This window comes from Mesoplodon mirus, assembly GCF_964341445.2.
Source record: "Mesoplodon mirus genome assembly, chromosome: 2".
In the NCBI taxonomy this organism is placed as follows: domain Eukaryota; kingdom Metazoa; phylum Chordata; class Mammalia; order Artiodactyla; family Ziphiidae; genus Mesoplodon; species Mesoplodon mirus.
The window spans coordinates 143,805,167-143,821,829 of record NC_138977.1 but is presented as its reverse complement, the minus strand read 5'-3'; the positions used below and the strand labels follow the sequence as shown (position 1 = coordinate 143,821,829).

General features: G+C 38.1%; 1 protein-coding gene and 1 long non-coding RNA gene across 2 annotated transcripts in view; one reads left to right on the top strand and one right to left on the bottom strand.

Annotated features, from left to right (window-relative positions):
- LOC309815528 overlaps window positions 1-16,663 on the top strand; it is a 460,183-nt gene that overhangs the window by 79,160 nt on the left and 364,360 nt on the right. The gene's annotated exons all lie outside the window — the stretch shown is intronic.
- LOC309792755 (NADH dehydrogenase [ubiquinone] 1 subunit C1, mitochondrial-like) lies at window positions 8,880-9,181 on the bottom strand. Its single transcript, XM_082602549.1, has one exon. The coding sequence runs from the start codon at window positions 9,177-9,179 to the stop codon at window positions 8,949-8,951; it is 231 nt and encodes a 76-aa protein (XP_082458675.1). The 5' UTR covers window positions 9,180-9,181; the 3' UTR covers window positions 8,880-8,948.

Genomic DNA, 16,663 nt, shown 5'->3' with positions numbered 1-16,663 from the left:
GTAGTTGTGGTATATATAGAATATTCCATTATGTATATAATATATATGTATATACTGAATATATATATATATAAAATATGGAATATTATTCACCCATAAATAACAAGGAAATCCTATCATTTGTAACAACATAGATGGACTTTGTAGGCATTATGCTAAGTGATCATACAAATACTGTATGATCTCACTTATCTGTGGAATATATTCTTTAAAAAACTGATAGAAAAAGAGATCAGACTTGTGGTTACCAGAGGAGGAGGGTGGGGGGAGAGGGAATTGGAGGAAGGGAATCAAAAGGTATAAGCCTCCAGTTATAAGATAATTAAATAGTGATGTAATTATCCCTACTAGGGATGTAATGTACAACACGATAACTGTAGCTAACACTAAAGTATGCTATATAGGAAAGTTGTTAAGAGAATAAATCCTACGAGTTTTCATCATGAGGAGAAATTTTTTTCCTTTCTTCTTTTCTGTTTATTGTATCTATATGAGAAAATGGATGTTAACTGAACCTATAGTGGTCATAATTTCACTATATATGTAAATCAAACCATAATGCTGTATGCCTTAAAGTTATACAGTAATCTATGTAAATTATTTCTCAATAAATTGGAAAAACCCCCAATATTTGAAATTTTATCTTGACAAATGATTTAAAGAAAGACTATAAAGTTGCTATTAGTTTCTGAGAACTTTAACTTATTTGCTAAATTTTACCATTAAGTAAATTATGTAAGGAAGAACACTTACATTCAAAGCTTTAAAAAATATTTTTTAGTTGTGAGAGCTTTGAAGAAAACTTTAAGAAAGTATTATAACTATTTCAACTTAATTAAAAGAAGTCCCTGGGACTTCCCTGGTGGCACAGTGGTTAAGAATCCACCTGCCAATGCAGGGGACACGGGTTTGAGCCCTGGTCTAGGAAGATCCCACATGCTGCAGAGCAACTAAGCCCGTGCACCACAACTACTGAAGCCCGCGTACCTACAGCCCGTGCTCTGCAACAAGAGAAGTCACTGCAGTGAGAAGCCCGCGCACCACAATGAAGAGTAGCCCGCACTCGCCACAACTAGAGAAAGCCCATGCGCAGCAACGAAGACCCAATGCAGCCAAAATAAATAAATAAATAAGAAGTCCCTTTAGGATCAACTGTATGGTGATGGGTGGTAGCTCGACTTGTGGTGGTGATCCCTTTGTAGCTTATGCAGGTGTTGAATTATGATGCTGTACACCTGAAACTTACATAATAATGATAAAAAAATTCCCTCAGATTTTATAGAGAAAAAAAGGAATAATAGAATCTTCAATGACATCATGGTGACTCAGACTTGCTGTATGAAATATGTACCCTTTGATGTCTCCAGTCACTACCACAAAGAGTTTGTCAAGGAGCTGATAGATTTCTCTTTATCATTTGTTGAAAGTATACACTTGTGGGATAACATGTAGAGGAAGCTTATCATTAGGTTGAAGTTTTGAAGCCTCAAACTAAAATGCTTTTATATTGCATCATAACTTTGTTTCCTTAAAATTGTACTTCCTACAGGTAATAAGTTAATAACTCCAAAGCCATATTTAATTATAAAACATAATATGCCATAAGACATTAAGTAAATACTTCTAAAATATTGGTGATAAACATTATAGTAAGAAAATGTAAAAACTGCTTTAGAAGCTTAAGCATACTAAACTAAGGGTAAATCACGACAAATTTCAGTTAATAAAGAGAATTTTTATATTCATTTCAGCAAATGCAAACAGGAAAGTAACTTGCAACATTACCATGTCATTTGCATTAGCAAATAGTAAGCTATGCAGTTTAAATACAGTTGTGTAAACTGGGCAAGAATGTGTGAATACACAGTGATATTGTTTCTTTGAGAACTTGAGAAACATACCTAATAGACACTCACATTTAATCTTTGTGTAGGTGTTTCCACACTTGAAGTTTTATTATCTTTTTGTTAAGGACTTTAGTTTTAGGGTTTTTATTTAAACCTCTATGAATTGTATTTTTAAATTTCTGACTCATTAAGCAAGTTCCCTCCATTTTTAAGGCACATTTTACAACTAAGATATTTTCATTTGTTGTCACTAAACCCTTGAAGTATACAGGAAAAAAAAGTTTTAAAAAGAGAACTCTGCATTGAAACAGATTAAAAGTCTTAGAGATGCAACAGGTCTTCAGAATATAAGCCTTCAAATGGCATGTGCTTTAAATGGTAATGTTACTTACAAAAAAGAGAAAGTGTTAGTTAAAAAAAAGAAAGAAAAGGCATTATCTATCAGCAGTTTTTATGAGGTAAAGTTCAGTGGGAAATCTTTATAAATGGGTCCTTTCTAAGGCATCACCCTCTTCTTTTGAAACAATAGTTCCATCTAGTGGACATTTACTTAGAAACAAACCTTTGATTCCAAAAGTTAGAGAAAGTTTTTTTCTTTAATGGAATGTGCATTAGAGGAAAATAACAAGGATAACAGGAGAAATAACTGGTTTAAAATATTAAATTCACAAGTAACAAGGTAGAAACCAAATAATTACGCTGGAAAACAAACAAAAGTATCTACCTGTAAATAAAACACTTTCCTATGTTTAAGAACACACTAGAAATGTGTTTTAAAAATTCGATAATTTAATCAATGTGGAGAGCCAAACTAGGTAACACTGGAATGACTGTGACAAGAAACAAACTACAATTTGATTAAAAACAAAAATCTGGTACACGTTTCCCAAAATGCAGAGTAATAGAAATCATTCATTTATTCATTTCAGCAACAATATTTATTGGCCTTCAGCATCAAATATATGCCAATCACTTCCTAGCTTCTATGATACTGACAATTGCTTTAGTCCTATAGCACAAGAGGGGCTTCCTATCAATATCAGTGGCCATCTAAAGTGAACTATTGGAAATACAAAAACTTGACCTCTGATAGTGGCTCTAATTTGCAACACAATAGCAAAATGGCCAATCTATTCAGATGTTTCATTCAAATATTAATCATATGGATGATTCCAAAATATTAACATGGCCGGATTTTTTTTTTTACTGATCTGGCAGTGTTACTTCTATTCACATTATGTCTAAAAGCAGATTGGCAGCCTACAGAGTAAACCTCTAAACATTTGGAATAAAGTAAGCCAGAAGTTCTTGTTATTGTTATCCTGATTTCATGAACTTGAAACCTAAATCTATGGATCTCTTTTATTTTAAAAGACCAAAATGGTTGATTGAATCAACCATTGATAATTGATTGGATCATTATTTATTTTTAGTTCGGTTCAAAATTAAAATGGTTAAGCTCTGGATAAATCTTCTAGAATATGCAGACTGTACTTCCAGGTGCAAGGGTCTTTGGATTGAGGACGTTTCTGGCTCTCTTTTATCCCTTATATTCCTTGACTATGAGTGGCTCAACCCAGAGCAGACAAACTGCCTACCAGGGCAGTTATGAATTAAGTAGGATCTCTGTACCTCTTTTGCACACACTGGGACTAATTTCAGGGTTTCCCAATGCTTTTCCTAGATTTAGGCATATGAGCTAGGATCCTCCCAGGGATCTACATATATTTGCAGGGCGATTTAATGCCACTTTTCAACTAAAAAACAGTAGTTAAGTGATATGGTCCATGAATGTCTTCTATCTAGGCCTTAAATGTCAATCATCCTCGCCCTTTCACTGGGATGGAAGAAGTCTTTGATACCACATAAACACTTTTTAATAGATGGTCCTCAGAGTAATTCATACATGAATGATCTTGAATTTCTAAAAATATATTCTCCTATGATCTTTCTCCAAGTTATAAACTAGAGCAGAAGGTAAACTTGATAAAATAGACTTTTTGATATAAAATATTAAACAGGTTAGAAAACTGGGGAGTGGTATTGTGACCTATGCAAGTGATTGAAATAAAACTCTTAACAGCAACTAGAAGAAAAAGTGGGAATAAAGGCCAGACAGGTGACAAGGGGATGAAGAAAGCAGTTTAGTTAGATTAAAAGTGTAGGGGCTGGATTATGTGGCCATTTGGAAATAATGCTAGTGGTTTCCAGTTACTATTTTCACACTAGTTGCCAAATATTAGATTAGGTGCTTTATATATGCTGTCTTATTTATCCTCACTACAACCTGTACAACAGAAATTATTACATTGATCCATGTAACAGATGAAGAAATTAAGACCCTAAGGAGTTAAATTACTTGCCCAAGTTCACATAGAAGACAGAAGGCAGAAATGGCATCTCGTCTAACTCCAAAGCTTTAGCTTGTTCTACTTTACCAGTAAAACTATTATTTTTAACCCTCAAATGGAGTGTTGATATATAAAGCAAATGAAACTCCATGGAAAGCAGTTTGAAGCTACTGCATTACTCTATACGGTAAAAGCTTTATTGTTCTCAGTAGCATTATTCACAATAGCTGAAAGGTTGAAATAATCCAAGTGTCCATTAACAGGTACTTGGATAAACAAATGTGGTGTGTACATACAATGGAATATTATTCAGCCTTTAAAAGGAGTGGAGTTTTGACACATGCTACAGCAGGGATGAGCCTTGAAAACATTAAGTGAAGTAAGCTAAGTAAAATAAGCCAGACACAAAAAGTCAATATTTTATGATTTCTTGCTACTGACTAGATCAACATCTTAAGGGTCCAGCCATGTTCATTCCCTGATCCTGTTTCCATATAGACCTAGAAATAGAAACAAATGCCACCCTAGACACAAGTCGCTTAAATACTTTAATAAACAAATTTTATTATTAACTAAAAGTAAGCAAAACAACTGAACAAGAGGAAGTATCATATTATTTCAGGCACAATAAGGAAAGATCTTTTTGAGCATGAGTTTGTGAATCGACTGGAATTTTATACAAAGAAAACTTCCAGCCCTGGGGAGTACTCCTCTGGGGAGTACCATTCCAAGCCTGGTGACTACTTTTTCTTTGCCTGTTTGTTTGTTTGCATCATCCTCCGTCGCTTCCTTCTATGGCAATTGAGTTCCTATTGCAAACAAAGCAGTGTGTTGAGGGGTACAAAAATGAAGTTCAGTAAACACAGTTTCTACCCTCCTCCTCCTGAAGGAGCACCAATTTGAGTCATGGAAAGAGCCAAGTTGTCCAATTTATTTCCCGCAGTGCGTTAAATCTCATTGCACAGTGCAGTGATACAGACTCAGGTGAGAACACAGAGGGGCCGTAGCCTGATGAGATGGAGGCTGGAGGAGGCTCAGGGGAATGATGCTTGTGTTTTTTTTGTTGTTGTTGTTGTTGTACACGGGCCTCTCACTGTTGTGGCCTGTCCCGTTGCGGAGCACAGGCTCCGGACGCGCAGGCTCAGCGGCCATGGCTCACGGTCCCAGCCGCTCCGCAGCATGTGGGATCTTCCCGGACTGGGGCACGAACCCGTGTCCCCTGCATCGGCAGGCAGACTCTCAACCACTGCGTCCCATGGAAGCCCTTAATTTTGATGGAGAAATTAATTTCCTCATTCAACCAACAAACATTTACTAAATACCTGTTACATGTCAGATATTTTTCTAGTGTTTCCAAATTTTAGTGTGCACCAGAATCATCTGGAGGGCTTGTTTAAACACAGACTGCTGTTTGCAGAGGCAGGAGGTCTACAGCAGGGTTTGAGAGTTTGTGTTTCTAACATGTTTCTAGGTGATGGTAATATTGATCTAAGGACTGTACTTTGAGAACCACTGATTTAGACAGAGCAGTACAAAATGGGGGAAAAGCAAGCAGTGCCATAGGTCGGGTTGTGCAGTTTTAGCATGAAACAAAGGGACCAGCATGGGCTGTGGGGCGGCAATGGACCTGAAATCCAGCCGTTATTGCACTTGCTAGGCCCTGAGGGCAATGTAAGCATTCGGGAAGGGCCGCTGGTCTGTATTTTGTCCACCCAAAAGGGCCCCTTTGTTAAATGTCTGCCCTGTGGGTATGTCTGCTCAGAGGGACCACTTTTTTGTAACTTGCACAAAGGCATGGGGTAAACCAAAAGCTGGAAGCAACATGCAAAGCAGGGCAAGTGAGATGGAACTGCAGGTGGCTTAGAGTGCCCAGAACAAAACAAGCGATGATGAAGCTATGGCTCCGCGCTGGTCAACCTGACTTCCCACTGTGGTCTGTTTCACTCAACATCCTCTATCCTTTTCCACACACAGATTCTATGTTAAAATGTTTCACCCACAAGGAGACTGTCTGATTCTCATTCTGTCTTGGATCCATCCTGTCACTGTGGACAGCCCCTCAGCTTACCTACATCCAGACCAGGTGACACTATCAGATATTAAATAGATACCAGAAAAAGGCAAAATAAGGGACTCTAAGGACCAACTGAAGGAAACTAATAAAATAATGGCTCGGGTAGAAGATGGTGAATGAATGGAGAAGACCACACAGCACCAAAACGCCTGGTGAAGATTACTGGAGAACATGAGGGCTCAAGATATGAACTTGGTGATTAATGGGAAAAGATGAAAGGAAATTACTGGCATGTCAAGTCAAGAAACAATAACAGAGAAGACTATCAGAGTGGTTGTATTTGGAGTTGACCTGAGAGAATTAAGAAAATGTTGCTTGAGAAAGCCTATTAGGAGAAGGATAGAGTCCTTGGACAAAATAACATCCTACATAAGAGATTCTGCTTAGTAAGGAAGAAAGGAAATAGCCTATAGATGGAGATTCTCATTTTTTAAATATTTAAAAGAAGCACAGCCGGACAGTTATGTTGTGGGAACCATGCTTGCTGTACATATCTAGGATGTTTCCACTGCCTAGAATTATTCACCCGCTTCTTTTCAACAGGGCTTTCGGTTTCAGGGAATAAGATTCATGTGATAAAATGGATTGGGTGAGAACAAAAAAATCTTGAAATTTCAACCTTTCTGTAGCAAAGGCAAAAGGCTTCAAAAAAGATTATTTAAGGTGTGCTATAGAGTGCAGCATTCAGACTTTCCTCAGCACAAGAGAGACTCTTCTCTGTGTTACCCAATTAATGTGCAGGTAAAAATCTGCTGTCTGCAAAGTATCTCACACGTGAAGGCTCAGCAGGCATCAAGGCCCTGGGAGAGACTGTTAAAACACCCTCTGGAGCGTCTGATTCAACTTCTCGTGTATAACCTGAGAATTTGCATTTCTAACAAGTTCCCAGCTGTTGCTGATGCAGCTGGTCTGGGGACCACACTTTGAGAACCACCATTTGTAAACATTAATAATGTCATTTCTTACAATGAAGAAATCAGTGTCTAAATGCCCAAAGTCACAGCTGTTGGACAGTTCATAAAGCAGTGTGATACCGCTACTGAGTTAAGATAACACCCCAGGAAATATGGGCACCTCTCACTCTGCCACAAAGAGAGATTGCCCATTTTCCCCAGTCTGCTTACCAAGGATCTCATACCCAAAGTGACAGGTGCAATATAGCAATGTTTCATAAATTTGACCTCAGTGGGTGAGAGTTGATTATAATAGGCAAGGCTGATTGGGTCATACCAAGTAAATGGAGGATGTGGAAACTGTAGACAAGTTTGTCATAAATTTTCTATTAAATGATTAAAAGATTCCCTAAAGGTAAATGTGAGGGCATATATTTGCTCCAATCATCTGCCAGGGCAAAATTTATGCTACATATATCTTTGAACGTGCCACTCTGTATTTGAAGAATACCATCAGCTGGAAACAAGCACAAAGAGAATAGCATGGAATAGACTTCCAGGTGATGTCCACAGGCAGGTCTGGGAGCCCATAAGCATCTTAAATCAAAAAAGCCACCACTGAGATTCGGCTGCAACTCACCCGTGCGTTATTTAAACACGCTTAGATTGAGTGGCTTATCTGGCCCCAGATAAATCACTGAAATAATTGGAAGCAGAAAGAGCTTTTGTACACTGTCCTTTCTTTGATCACTGGACTCATCTCTTCAATGAACAGGTTTCACCCAACAGAATGATACGTGGTTTGGAACTACTGTGGAATAAGCTCCGATGGGTGAACCAACAGCACTGTTGGTTCCAAAACTAAAATTGTGCAGGTACTGAATAAGTATCACAGGAAAACATTGCCAAGTCTTATTAGGAATACTGTTGGAAGTAGCTGTGATGGGAGGGTGGAGCCCAGTTCCTTGAAGAGGAAGGTTGGGACTGTTGAGTTCGCTCTCAGCTCCTCTCATTAAAAGGGACTTAAATGAAGACTCCTGACTGTGAAGGGGAGGCCAGCCAGGCTGGGTGAAGGAGGAGGCTTCTGCTAACAATCCTGGTATGGGGCCATACACAGAAAATCAGCACAATTGACATCTTTTGTTGTTTCTATGCGGACTGATGTGTGGGAGAGAAGGCCCTGTTGGGTTAGTTAGGGATATCCTTTTTGAGGGAGCCCTGGAAAAGAAGCCAGATGGTGAAATAAAGACTAGCTGAGATCAATGTGACAGAGCCTTCACAGCACCTTTAGTTATGGGTCTGTTATACTGGGAGAAAACAGTTGTTCCCCTTCTGGTTACATGCTTTGCTTGTGTGGTGTGAGTGTCTTGAATGTACCTCTATAAATGCAAGACGCCAAGACCAATATAGAGTGTTGTTTTAAACTGTACACACAAAGGCTCCTCAATTAGACCTCTTCCCATGGTGTAAGTATTTTGATGGTTGCCATTTTGCACTCTGCCCATGGGGTAGAGCCAGGTAACCGTAAATCCCAAATGGGCTGATCAGCAAAGACTCACTCTAACCCACTTCGGTCAAGCAGCTCAAGTTCTTTTAAGCACTTCTTCTCCTTTTTTTTTTTTTTAAATACAGAAGTATTTTTAAATTTAATTATGTGAAACACAAAATGCTGACTTGACATATATTCACATGTAACTCTTTCTCTCACGTTTACAGCTCAACAGATTGGTGAATCCAGAGGAACTGCTATAAATGCTATATACTGCATCGGTATTTCAAAAGTTTATTCCAACCCATTTCTTCTTTTATATTCTAAAACATCTTCATTATGCTGTTTGATGAGACAGATCCACAAGAAAACGGAGGTGCCCAAGGTCAGTCCAACCTTCAGCCAGTCAGGTCTGCCAAGTGGCGATTCCCGAATGTAGAACTTTGACCGCGCTGAAAAGCCGCTCGGGAGCCTGGCCGGGGCCAGCAGCTTGGAGAAGGGGCGCAACAAGGCGAACGGCGCCATCTTGCCGGGCTGGGCTCCGCCTTCTCCAGCCCCGCCGCTCCCGCGGGGTCGGCGTCCGGCCGAGCGCCCCCTGGCGGGCGGAGGCGCAGAACTGTGGGCGCTAACCCCCTCTTTAAAGCACTTCTGACACGCTCAGCACCCTTATGGCCTCAGCGCTTGTGAGTATTTGGGCTTTCCCAACAAGGAGGATGACCTGGTCCGTACAGTTTATTCCCTACTGCTTGGCCTTCAGACAGTGTGCTCACCGTAAATGAATCCAAGGAAAAGATCGGATTCAAGATCAGATTCAAAGTTAAGTGGAATTTGATTTGATAAGGAAATATATTTACCTCTTAAATGTTAGATTCATATGCATTAGAGCAAATTAAAATTAACTTTAATATTACTAATATTGCTAATAATGTTCAACACTACCATGTTTAATGCCATGGTGGTAATGTAGTTACTGAGGCTTTGCTGAAACATGACAACTGCTAATAACTACTGCTTTTTGAATGCCTACTATGTGCCAGGGGATTTATGTACATTATTAGTCTTCCAAAAACTCTGTCAGATGTGTAAACCTTGTAATTAAGATATAGGGACTCTGGCAAAAAAAAAAAAAAAGAAAAAAAAGCCCAAGTAAATTGCTTAAGATTGTCCAAGTAGTAAGTGGGAGAGATGGGCTCAAACTTAGGTCTGTCTGACTCCAAATCCCATGAGTTTCCACAACAATGTATTATTATTTTGGTGTTTTTCTCTAAGAAGAAGAAAAATTATTTTATTATATTTGGAAACAATATTATCTTTTTATTTTAAAATTTTGCAAGGCAGAATAGGAACATAATCTATCATAAAAGTACGTTTGGTATCGCAAACTCCAGGAAAATAATGGACACCTTTCTAAAGGATGCAGCAATTCTCCCCCACTGATTTCACATAGCATTCATCTACAGAATTTAACTTTTTCTAGATTCCTGGAAGAAAAATCCCTCCTTACATGATAAAATTAAAGGCATATTCATAACCAAAAATTCCTCTAAGCAGAATTGAATTTTAAAACTTCCAGCAAAAAGAGACTGACGTCTCAGCAGAAAGTAAATAAAGATACTTTCTGCATCTTCTACATTAATTGACACTCATTTTAAAACATACTAATTAGTTGATGGACAGTGAACTAAGGAATTTTCACCTTCTCGTAAATTATGTGAAGTAGTGGCACCTACTGACAATGTACGATATTGCAGTCTAGCATCACTAGAAACAAATTCTAAAGACTTTAATATAGGAAGAAACTGTTTTGTCAGGTTTTAATTTTTATTTATTTATTTTAAAATTTATTTTTTGTTTTTTTAAATTTTTGGCTGCGTTGGGTGTTTGTTGCTGTGTGCGAGCTTTCTCTGGTTGCAGCGAGGGGGGCTACTCTTCGTTGTGGTGTGCAGGCTTCTCATTGCAGTGGCTTCTCTTGTGGCGGAGCATGGGCTCTAGGCACGCAGGCTTCAATAGTCGTGGCATGAGGGCTCAGTAGTTGTGGCACGCGAGCTCTAGAGCACAGGCTCAGTAGTTGCGGCAGACAGGCTTAGTTACTCTGTGGCATGTGCGATCTTCCTGGGCCAGGGCTTGAACCCGTGTCCCCTGCATTGGCAGGCAGATTCTTAACCACTGAGCCACCAGGGAAGCCCCTGTTCTGTCAGGTTTATTCAAATTACAGAATGCATCTTCCTGGAAAAAATACACTATGTCTGGAGTATAAGTAGTTACAGAATATGCATGGCACATCTTTCTGACATCTCAATTTTATTCGACATTTATATACGAAAATAAATGTTTATTATGACTTAGATGGCACAATTAGCCTGATTTTTTTTTTATCTATGATGGAAATCTTCCAAAAGTGTCTCTGTTTCAAACACATTCATTTTTGTCTTGCTATTAGAGGTTCTTCAGTGGAAAACTTTTAGAAATATTGGATCTAGCTCATTCCCTTTGTTTGAAAGATGAGAAAAGTCATGTTCCAGCTTGTGTCTAGGCTCAGAGAAAAGTTCAGGGAAGACAGACTTACAGACTCTTATTCTTCATTCTTTCCATCTGAATTTACCACAGGGTCCCCATTTGTACGGTAGATAATCAAAATAGAAAAAAAAGTTCAATTTGGGGAATCATAAACACGTGTTCAAAAGACTTCGGGGAACGTGAGAAGTTCTATAACCTCGGATCATTGAAAATTGGTAGCAATGCTACAGTAAAAATCTCCCACGGGAGAAATTCTGCAAGTTCTCAAAGGACTGTGAGTGACGTCTAGCAGTTCCAATAGCAAGCACGTCTTCTTGCTGATCGTCAGTCTCTTTTTGCTGGAAGTTTTAAAATTCAATTCTGCTTAGAGGAATTTTTGGTTTTGAATATGTCTTTAATTTTATCATATAAGACAGCAATTAAATCACCAGCATTAGCTTTATAGCACAGTTAACATTCTGAAACACATCTATTCCATATAATGAAAGATACTCAAATTTAGGCCAAGTTTTTAAGTTCAAAGAATAGCTTTAAAATAAGACTGCCAATGAGTCTGTTTATTGTTTGATTTGCAGCTAGTTAGATATCCAGATTTTTTGGGTCATACATGTCTTTGTGTTCTACTTTGCTTTATCAGAAAGCAAAAGGACTTAGATGTGGCCTAACAGTAGACAGATAACTTCAAAATTTCCAAATGATTCTTCAAAATGAAATCATAGACTGAGGTTGGCAAAAATAAGAACTGAAAATATGTAAGGGTCATTACTACAGCAAATAGCCAACCCAGGCTCAAATGGGTGCAAATTAGCTGTTACCATGCTACTGAAGAGGCACGCATTTGGCTTTTAGTCAAAGCAACGTGGTCAACATGGAAACATTATTGTTGCACAGAACTAGTGTTTCAGATGTAGGGAGCCTCCAGGGTTTGTTAATTCAGCAAATTAAGAAAGCCGTTAAATACCCAGAATTATTCTTTTTCTTCTATCAGCCTTGCCATCTGGGATAGGCCCTTTCATGCTTGCAAAATGATTCTATCTGCAAACTTTATATCCTCACACATCAATGTCCAGAGGAAAAACAAACTCAAGAGCCCTCTCTCACATGTCTTTTTTAAGAGCTTAGAATCTTTCTCCAGGAGTTATTCCAACATATTTCCACTCATGCCTTATTAGATTTGGACCAGGTATCTCTTTCCAGCTCAATCTCAAAATGGAAAGGGAAATTGAACTACTGTGTTATGATTGGTTGAAGGCAATCAGGATTCACCCTCTTGGGGCTGTGACTGGGGCAGGACTAATCTTTCCTGAGCCCTAATACCTGCATCAAATATGGGTTCTACAGAAGGAAAAAGGGCTCTTGGCAAAAATACAAGTGTCTCCTAGATGGCATATCATAAAGCAACAGAAATTAACATCCCCAAGGATCGATGGGGAGAAACTTTTAGCATGGAAGGTACCTTGATATAAAATAGAATGTATAGGGACTTCCCTGGTGGCGCAGTGGTTAAGAATCCGCCTGCCAATGCAGGAGACATGGGTTTGAGCCCTGGTCCGGGAATATCCCATATGCCATGAAGCAACTAAGCCCGTGTGCCACAACTACTGAGCCTGTGCTCTAGAGCCCGTGAGCCACAACTACTGAGCCTGCGTGCTGCAACTACTGAAGCCCATGCGCCTAGAGCCGGAGCTCCGCAACAAGAGAAGCCACTGCAATGAGAAGCCCACACACTGCAACGAAGAGTAGCAGTGGCAACTAGAGAAAGCCCGTGCACAGCAACGAAGACCCAATGCAGCCAAAAAATAAATAAATAAATAAATAAATAAATAAATAATAGAATGTATAAGTGAAAGATATGCTTAGAGGACTTAAAGAAAGGAAAACTCATTAGGTCAGTGTTTCCATCTATCCCTTCTGCTATCTGAGAATTTTATCTCTGACTCCTAATCACCAAAGGCAAAGGCAGACTAACATCTTAAGGCTACTTTCCTCAGCTAGTATGTATACAAAGTACAAGAAGGATAATGACTTGTCTGGCAAAATACTGGGACAGCAAAAGGGTTTTGGTCCAGCTGCCTCTTTCCCCAGCACAACTCCATGAGTCCTCTGTGCTTACACCACACACACACACATTCTTAAAGGCTGTTTCTAGCATTGCTGTGTGCCTGATCTTGGGTTGTGGCATCCTGTGGGAGAAGGGGCACAGGAGATGAAAAGGAAGGTGTTTGTTCTCAGGAAGAATTGTGAGCTCTTTGGGTTCTATGAATTCAATGTAAGGGTCCTGTCAAACAATGTAGATTATGTAGATAATATAATGGAAGTTTATGTTGATAATTTCATTTACAGTGCATATTCTTATCATGTTCTACATTATGGTTACAAAGTAGATTATAGGATTTTTTTCCTCAAACAAGATTGAAAAGGTCAAAGGGATGTTATTTTAATAAATCTCTAAGCCAGAATCACATAACAGTATAATTTGAAGAAGAATTCTTAACCTTCTCTGTGGAAACTTGAAAAACATTAAAGAAAGGCAAACCTCAAGATTTTCTACTAAAAAAAAACTGGTTATAAACATTTTTTAGCATAAAAGAAAATTGTACTTGGATATCCTATGTAACAGTGATTAATGTCCTAAAATTATATTTAGCTAAACCATATTTAGCTCAGGCTCCTTTCAGATCTAATGTGATTCCAAGAATTCTAAGATTTTATGTATTACTTAATGTTGTTGTTCTTTTTGTTACTGAGTATTTAAAAACTATACAGATTCATTAATTTAACAACTATTTATTCAGTAACTCATACACACCAGGCACTGTTCTGAGTGCTTGGGATACATTTGTGAACAAAAGTAGACAAAAGATTGAAGCCCTTGTGAGCTAATATTCTAGTGAGGAAAAGAGAGACTATGAATGATAAACATAACAGATTAATAGATATACTATGATAGAAGGTAATAAGTGCAATGGGGGAATACAGAGCAGGGTGAGAAAATCTAGAGCATAAGAGACGTTGCCTCTTTTTTAATGTTTTTTTTAAAATTAATTTTTATTGGAGTATAGTTGCTTTACAATGTTGTGTTAGCTTCTACTGCACAGCAGACGTTGCCTTTTTAAATGAGGTGGATAGGGTAGACCTCATGGTGAAAGATGTATGTATATCTTATAAAGTTGTATGTGTATATATAATATAATATATATTTACATGAGTACATAAATACAAGCTACATTAAAATTAAATATTAACTATATGTATGTTTCTACACTGAAAGTCTATTAATGTATTTCCCACTAATTAAAAATTTGCGATTAATTCAAACACTACATTGCTTAAAAATTTATCTTTGTGTTTTCCATGAAGAGCTTCTAATGGCATAAAATGACTTCAAAGAATGTTTTTATAATATTTTTTGTTTTTCTTGATTCTAAAAGCTTGCTTATTTTAGGAAATTTAGAATATTAAAAAGAAAGAAAATAAAAATCGTCCATAATCCCACTGCTCATAGATAACTACTAATATTTTAGAAAAATTCCTCCCTTTCTTCATACCTGCCCTTCTTCTTCTTTCCTCCCTCCCTCTCCCCTTCCTCCTTCACTTCCTTCCATCCAATCTTCCTTTTATCCACCTAGATAGAATTAAAAATAATTATATAAATGGGTAGTTTGTTTGTTTCTTTTAATTGAGGCTATGCATAGGTCTTCAATCTCTTATCTGAAAACTCTGGAACCAAAATGTGCTTGAGAATTGAGAAATGATTGGGTATAAAAAGGTAATTTTATATAAACTGTACATTACGTAATATCCCTAGTGTGGTCTGGGGCAGGACCCTGAAATCAAATACATTAATAGTGAAATGTTTGTTCATAATACATGAGATTAATAAAGACTATAAGCAGCCTCATACGAGTTACGGTCATATTTTGCTATTAATTGACTCACAGTTAATCACAAATAGTCTCTTGTTTTTCTGAGCTTATTAGATTTCAGAATTGCAGATAATGAATTGTGAACCTAAGCACATTTTTTTAAAATGGTGTTGTTTCTTTAAAGTTATATTTTAGAAAAAATTTAAAGAAATTTTTTAAAGTTATGTTAATATTCTACCATGTTAAAGTTTTGTAAACAATTTTGATAGTGACAAAATAGCTTACATGTTAAAAATTTATTAAATATATTTTAAGCATGTTAGCCAGTTGTTCACCATATTTGATGTGTATGTTTTTCTAGTTTATGTTTACCTATTTATGTTGTTTTTAAAAATATTTACAGATATTACATGTATCAATAAATACCACATATGATACTTGTGGTGTCATCATACTCATGGCTGCATCTGTAGACCAAATCTGTAGATTCTTTTTTGTTTGTTTCACCTTAGGGTTCACTTTAATGAAGTGAACAGTGTTGCACATTCTATGGGTCTGGACAAAAGTATGATGACATATATCAATCATAACGTCAAAGTATTTTCACTGCTCATAAAAACTTCTGGAATCTGTATTGCTCTCCCCTCTCCCCCCAAACTACTGACAACCACTGATCCTTTTATTGTTTCCACAGTGTTGCCTTTTCCAGAATGGCATATAGAATCTATTTTTCTTTTCTTTTTTCCTTGAAAAGAGAGCTTCAAAGCCTTTATGTCTATAAGACCACTCATGGCCCACCCATGTGTGGACTGGACAGGCTCTAGGTGGCAAACTCCCCCACTAAATACTGTAGCTTTTCTTCCAATATTGAGCCCTGTCCCACTGGTCCTGCCCAGAAGCCACGTGGAGGACGTGTGTTGGGTATTTGTTGGGTATTTTGTGCACCTTGTCACAATGAGCCCAGATTCCTGTCAAGTGTGTTGTAAACAGACGAGCCATTTCTTCATGCTCCCTACTCTGAGCACACCCCTATAAGATGTTTTCAGTTATGCCTTTTTTTTTTTTTGCGGTACGCGGGCCTCTCACTGTTGTGTCCTCTCCCGTTGCGGAGCACAGGCTCTGGACGCACAGGCTCAGCGGCCATGGCTCACGGGCCCAGCCGCTCCGTGGCATGTGAGATCTTCCCTGACTGGGGCACGAACCCGTATCCCCTGCATCGGCAGGCGGAATCTCAACCACTGCACCACCAGGGAAGCCCTATGTCTTTCTTTTAAGATTTTATATTTTCCTTTTTACCCCTCAATCTATCTAGAATAAACTCTTTAGCTACAATGTAACTTCTAAACAAAAACACCTTAAAGATACATTATAGCTATATAGATATTATAGATATATAGTTATTGTAGATATATATACATGAGCATTTGCACATGGTATAAGATTTTGGCAGGTACTTTCTGAGGATCCTCTCTGACTTTTGGGAGCCATCTGGCTCAGAGAGCTGATCTCAACCACACGGAAGGTTAAGGATTAGAGCCCAGACCCTGTCAGTAAGGAACACGTGGTCCAACACTGCAGATGCTGGGTCAGTATGAGGAAGGTTCTTTTTTTTTTTTTGCGGTACGC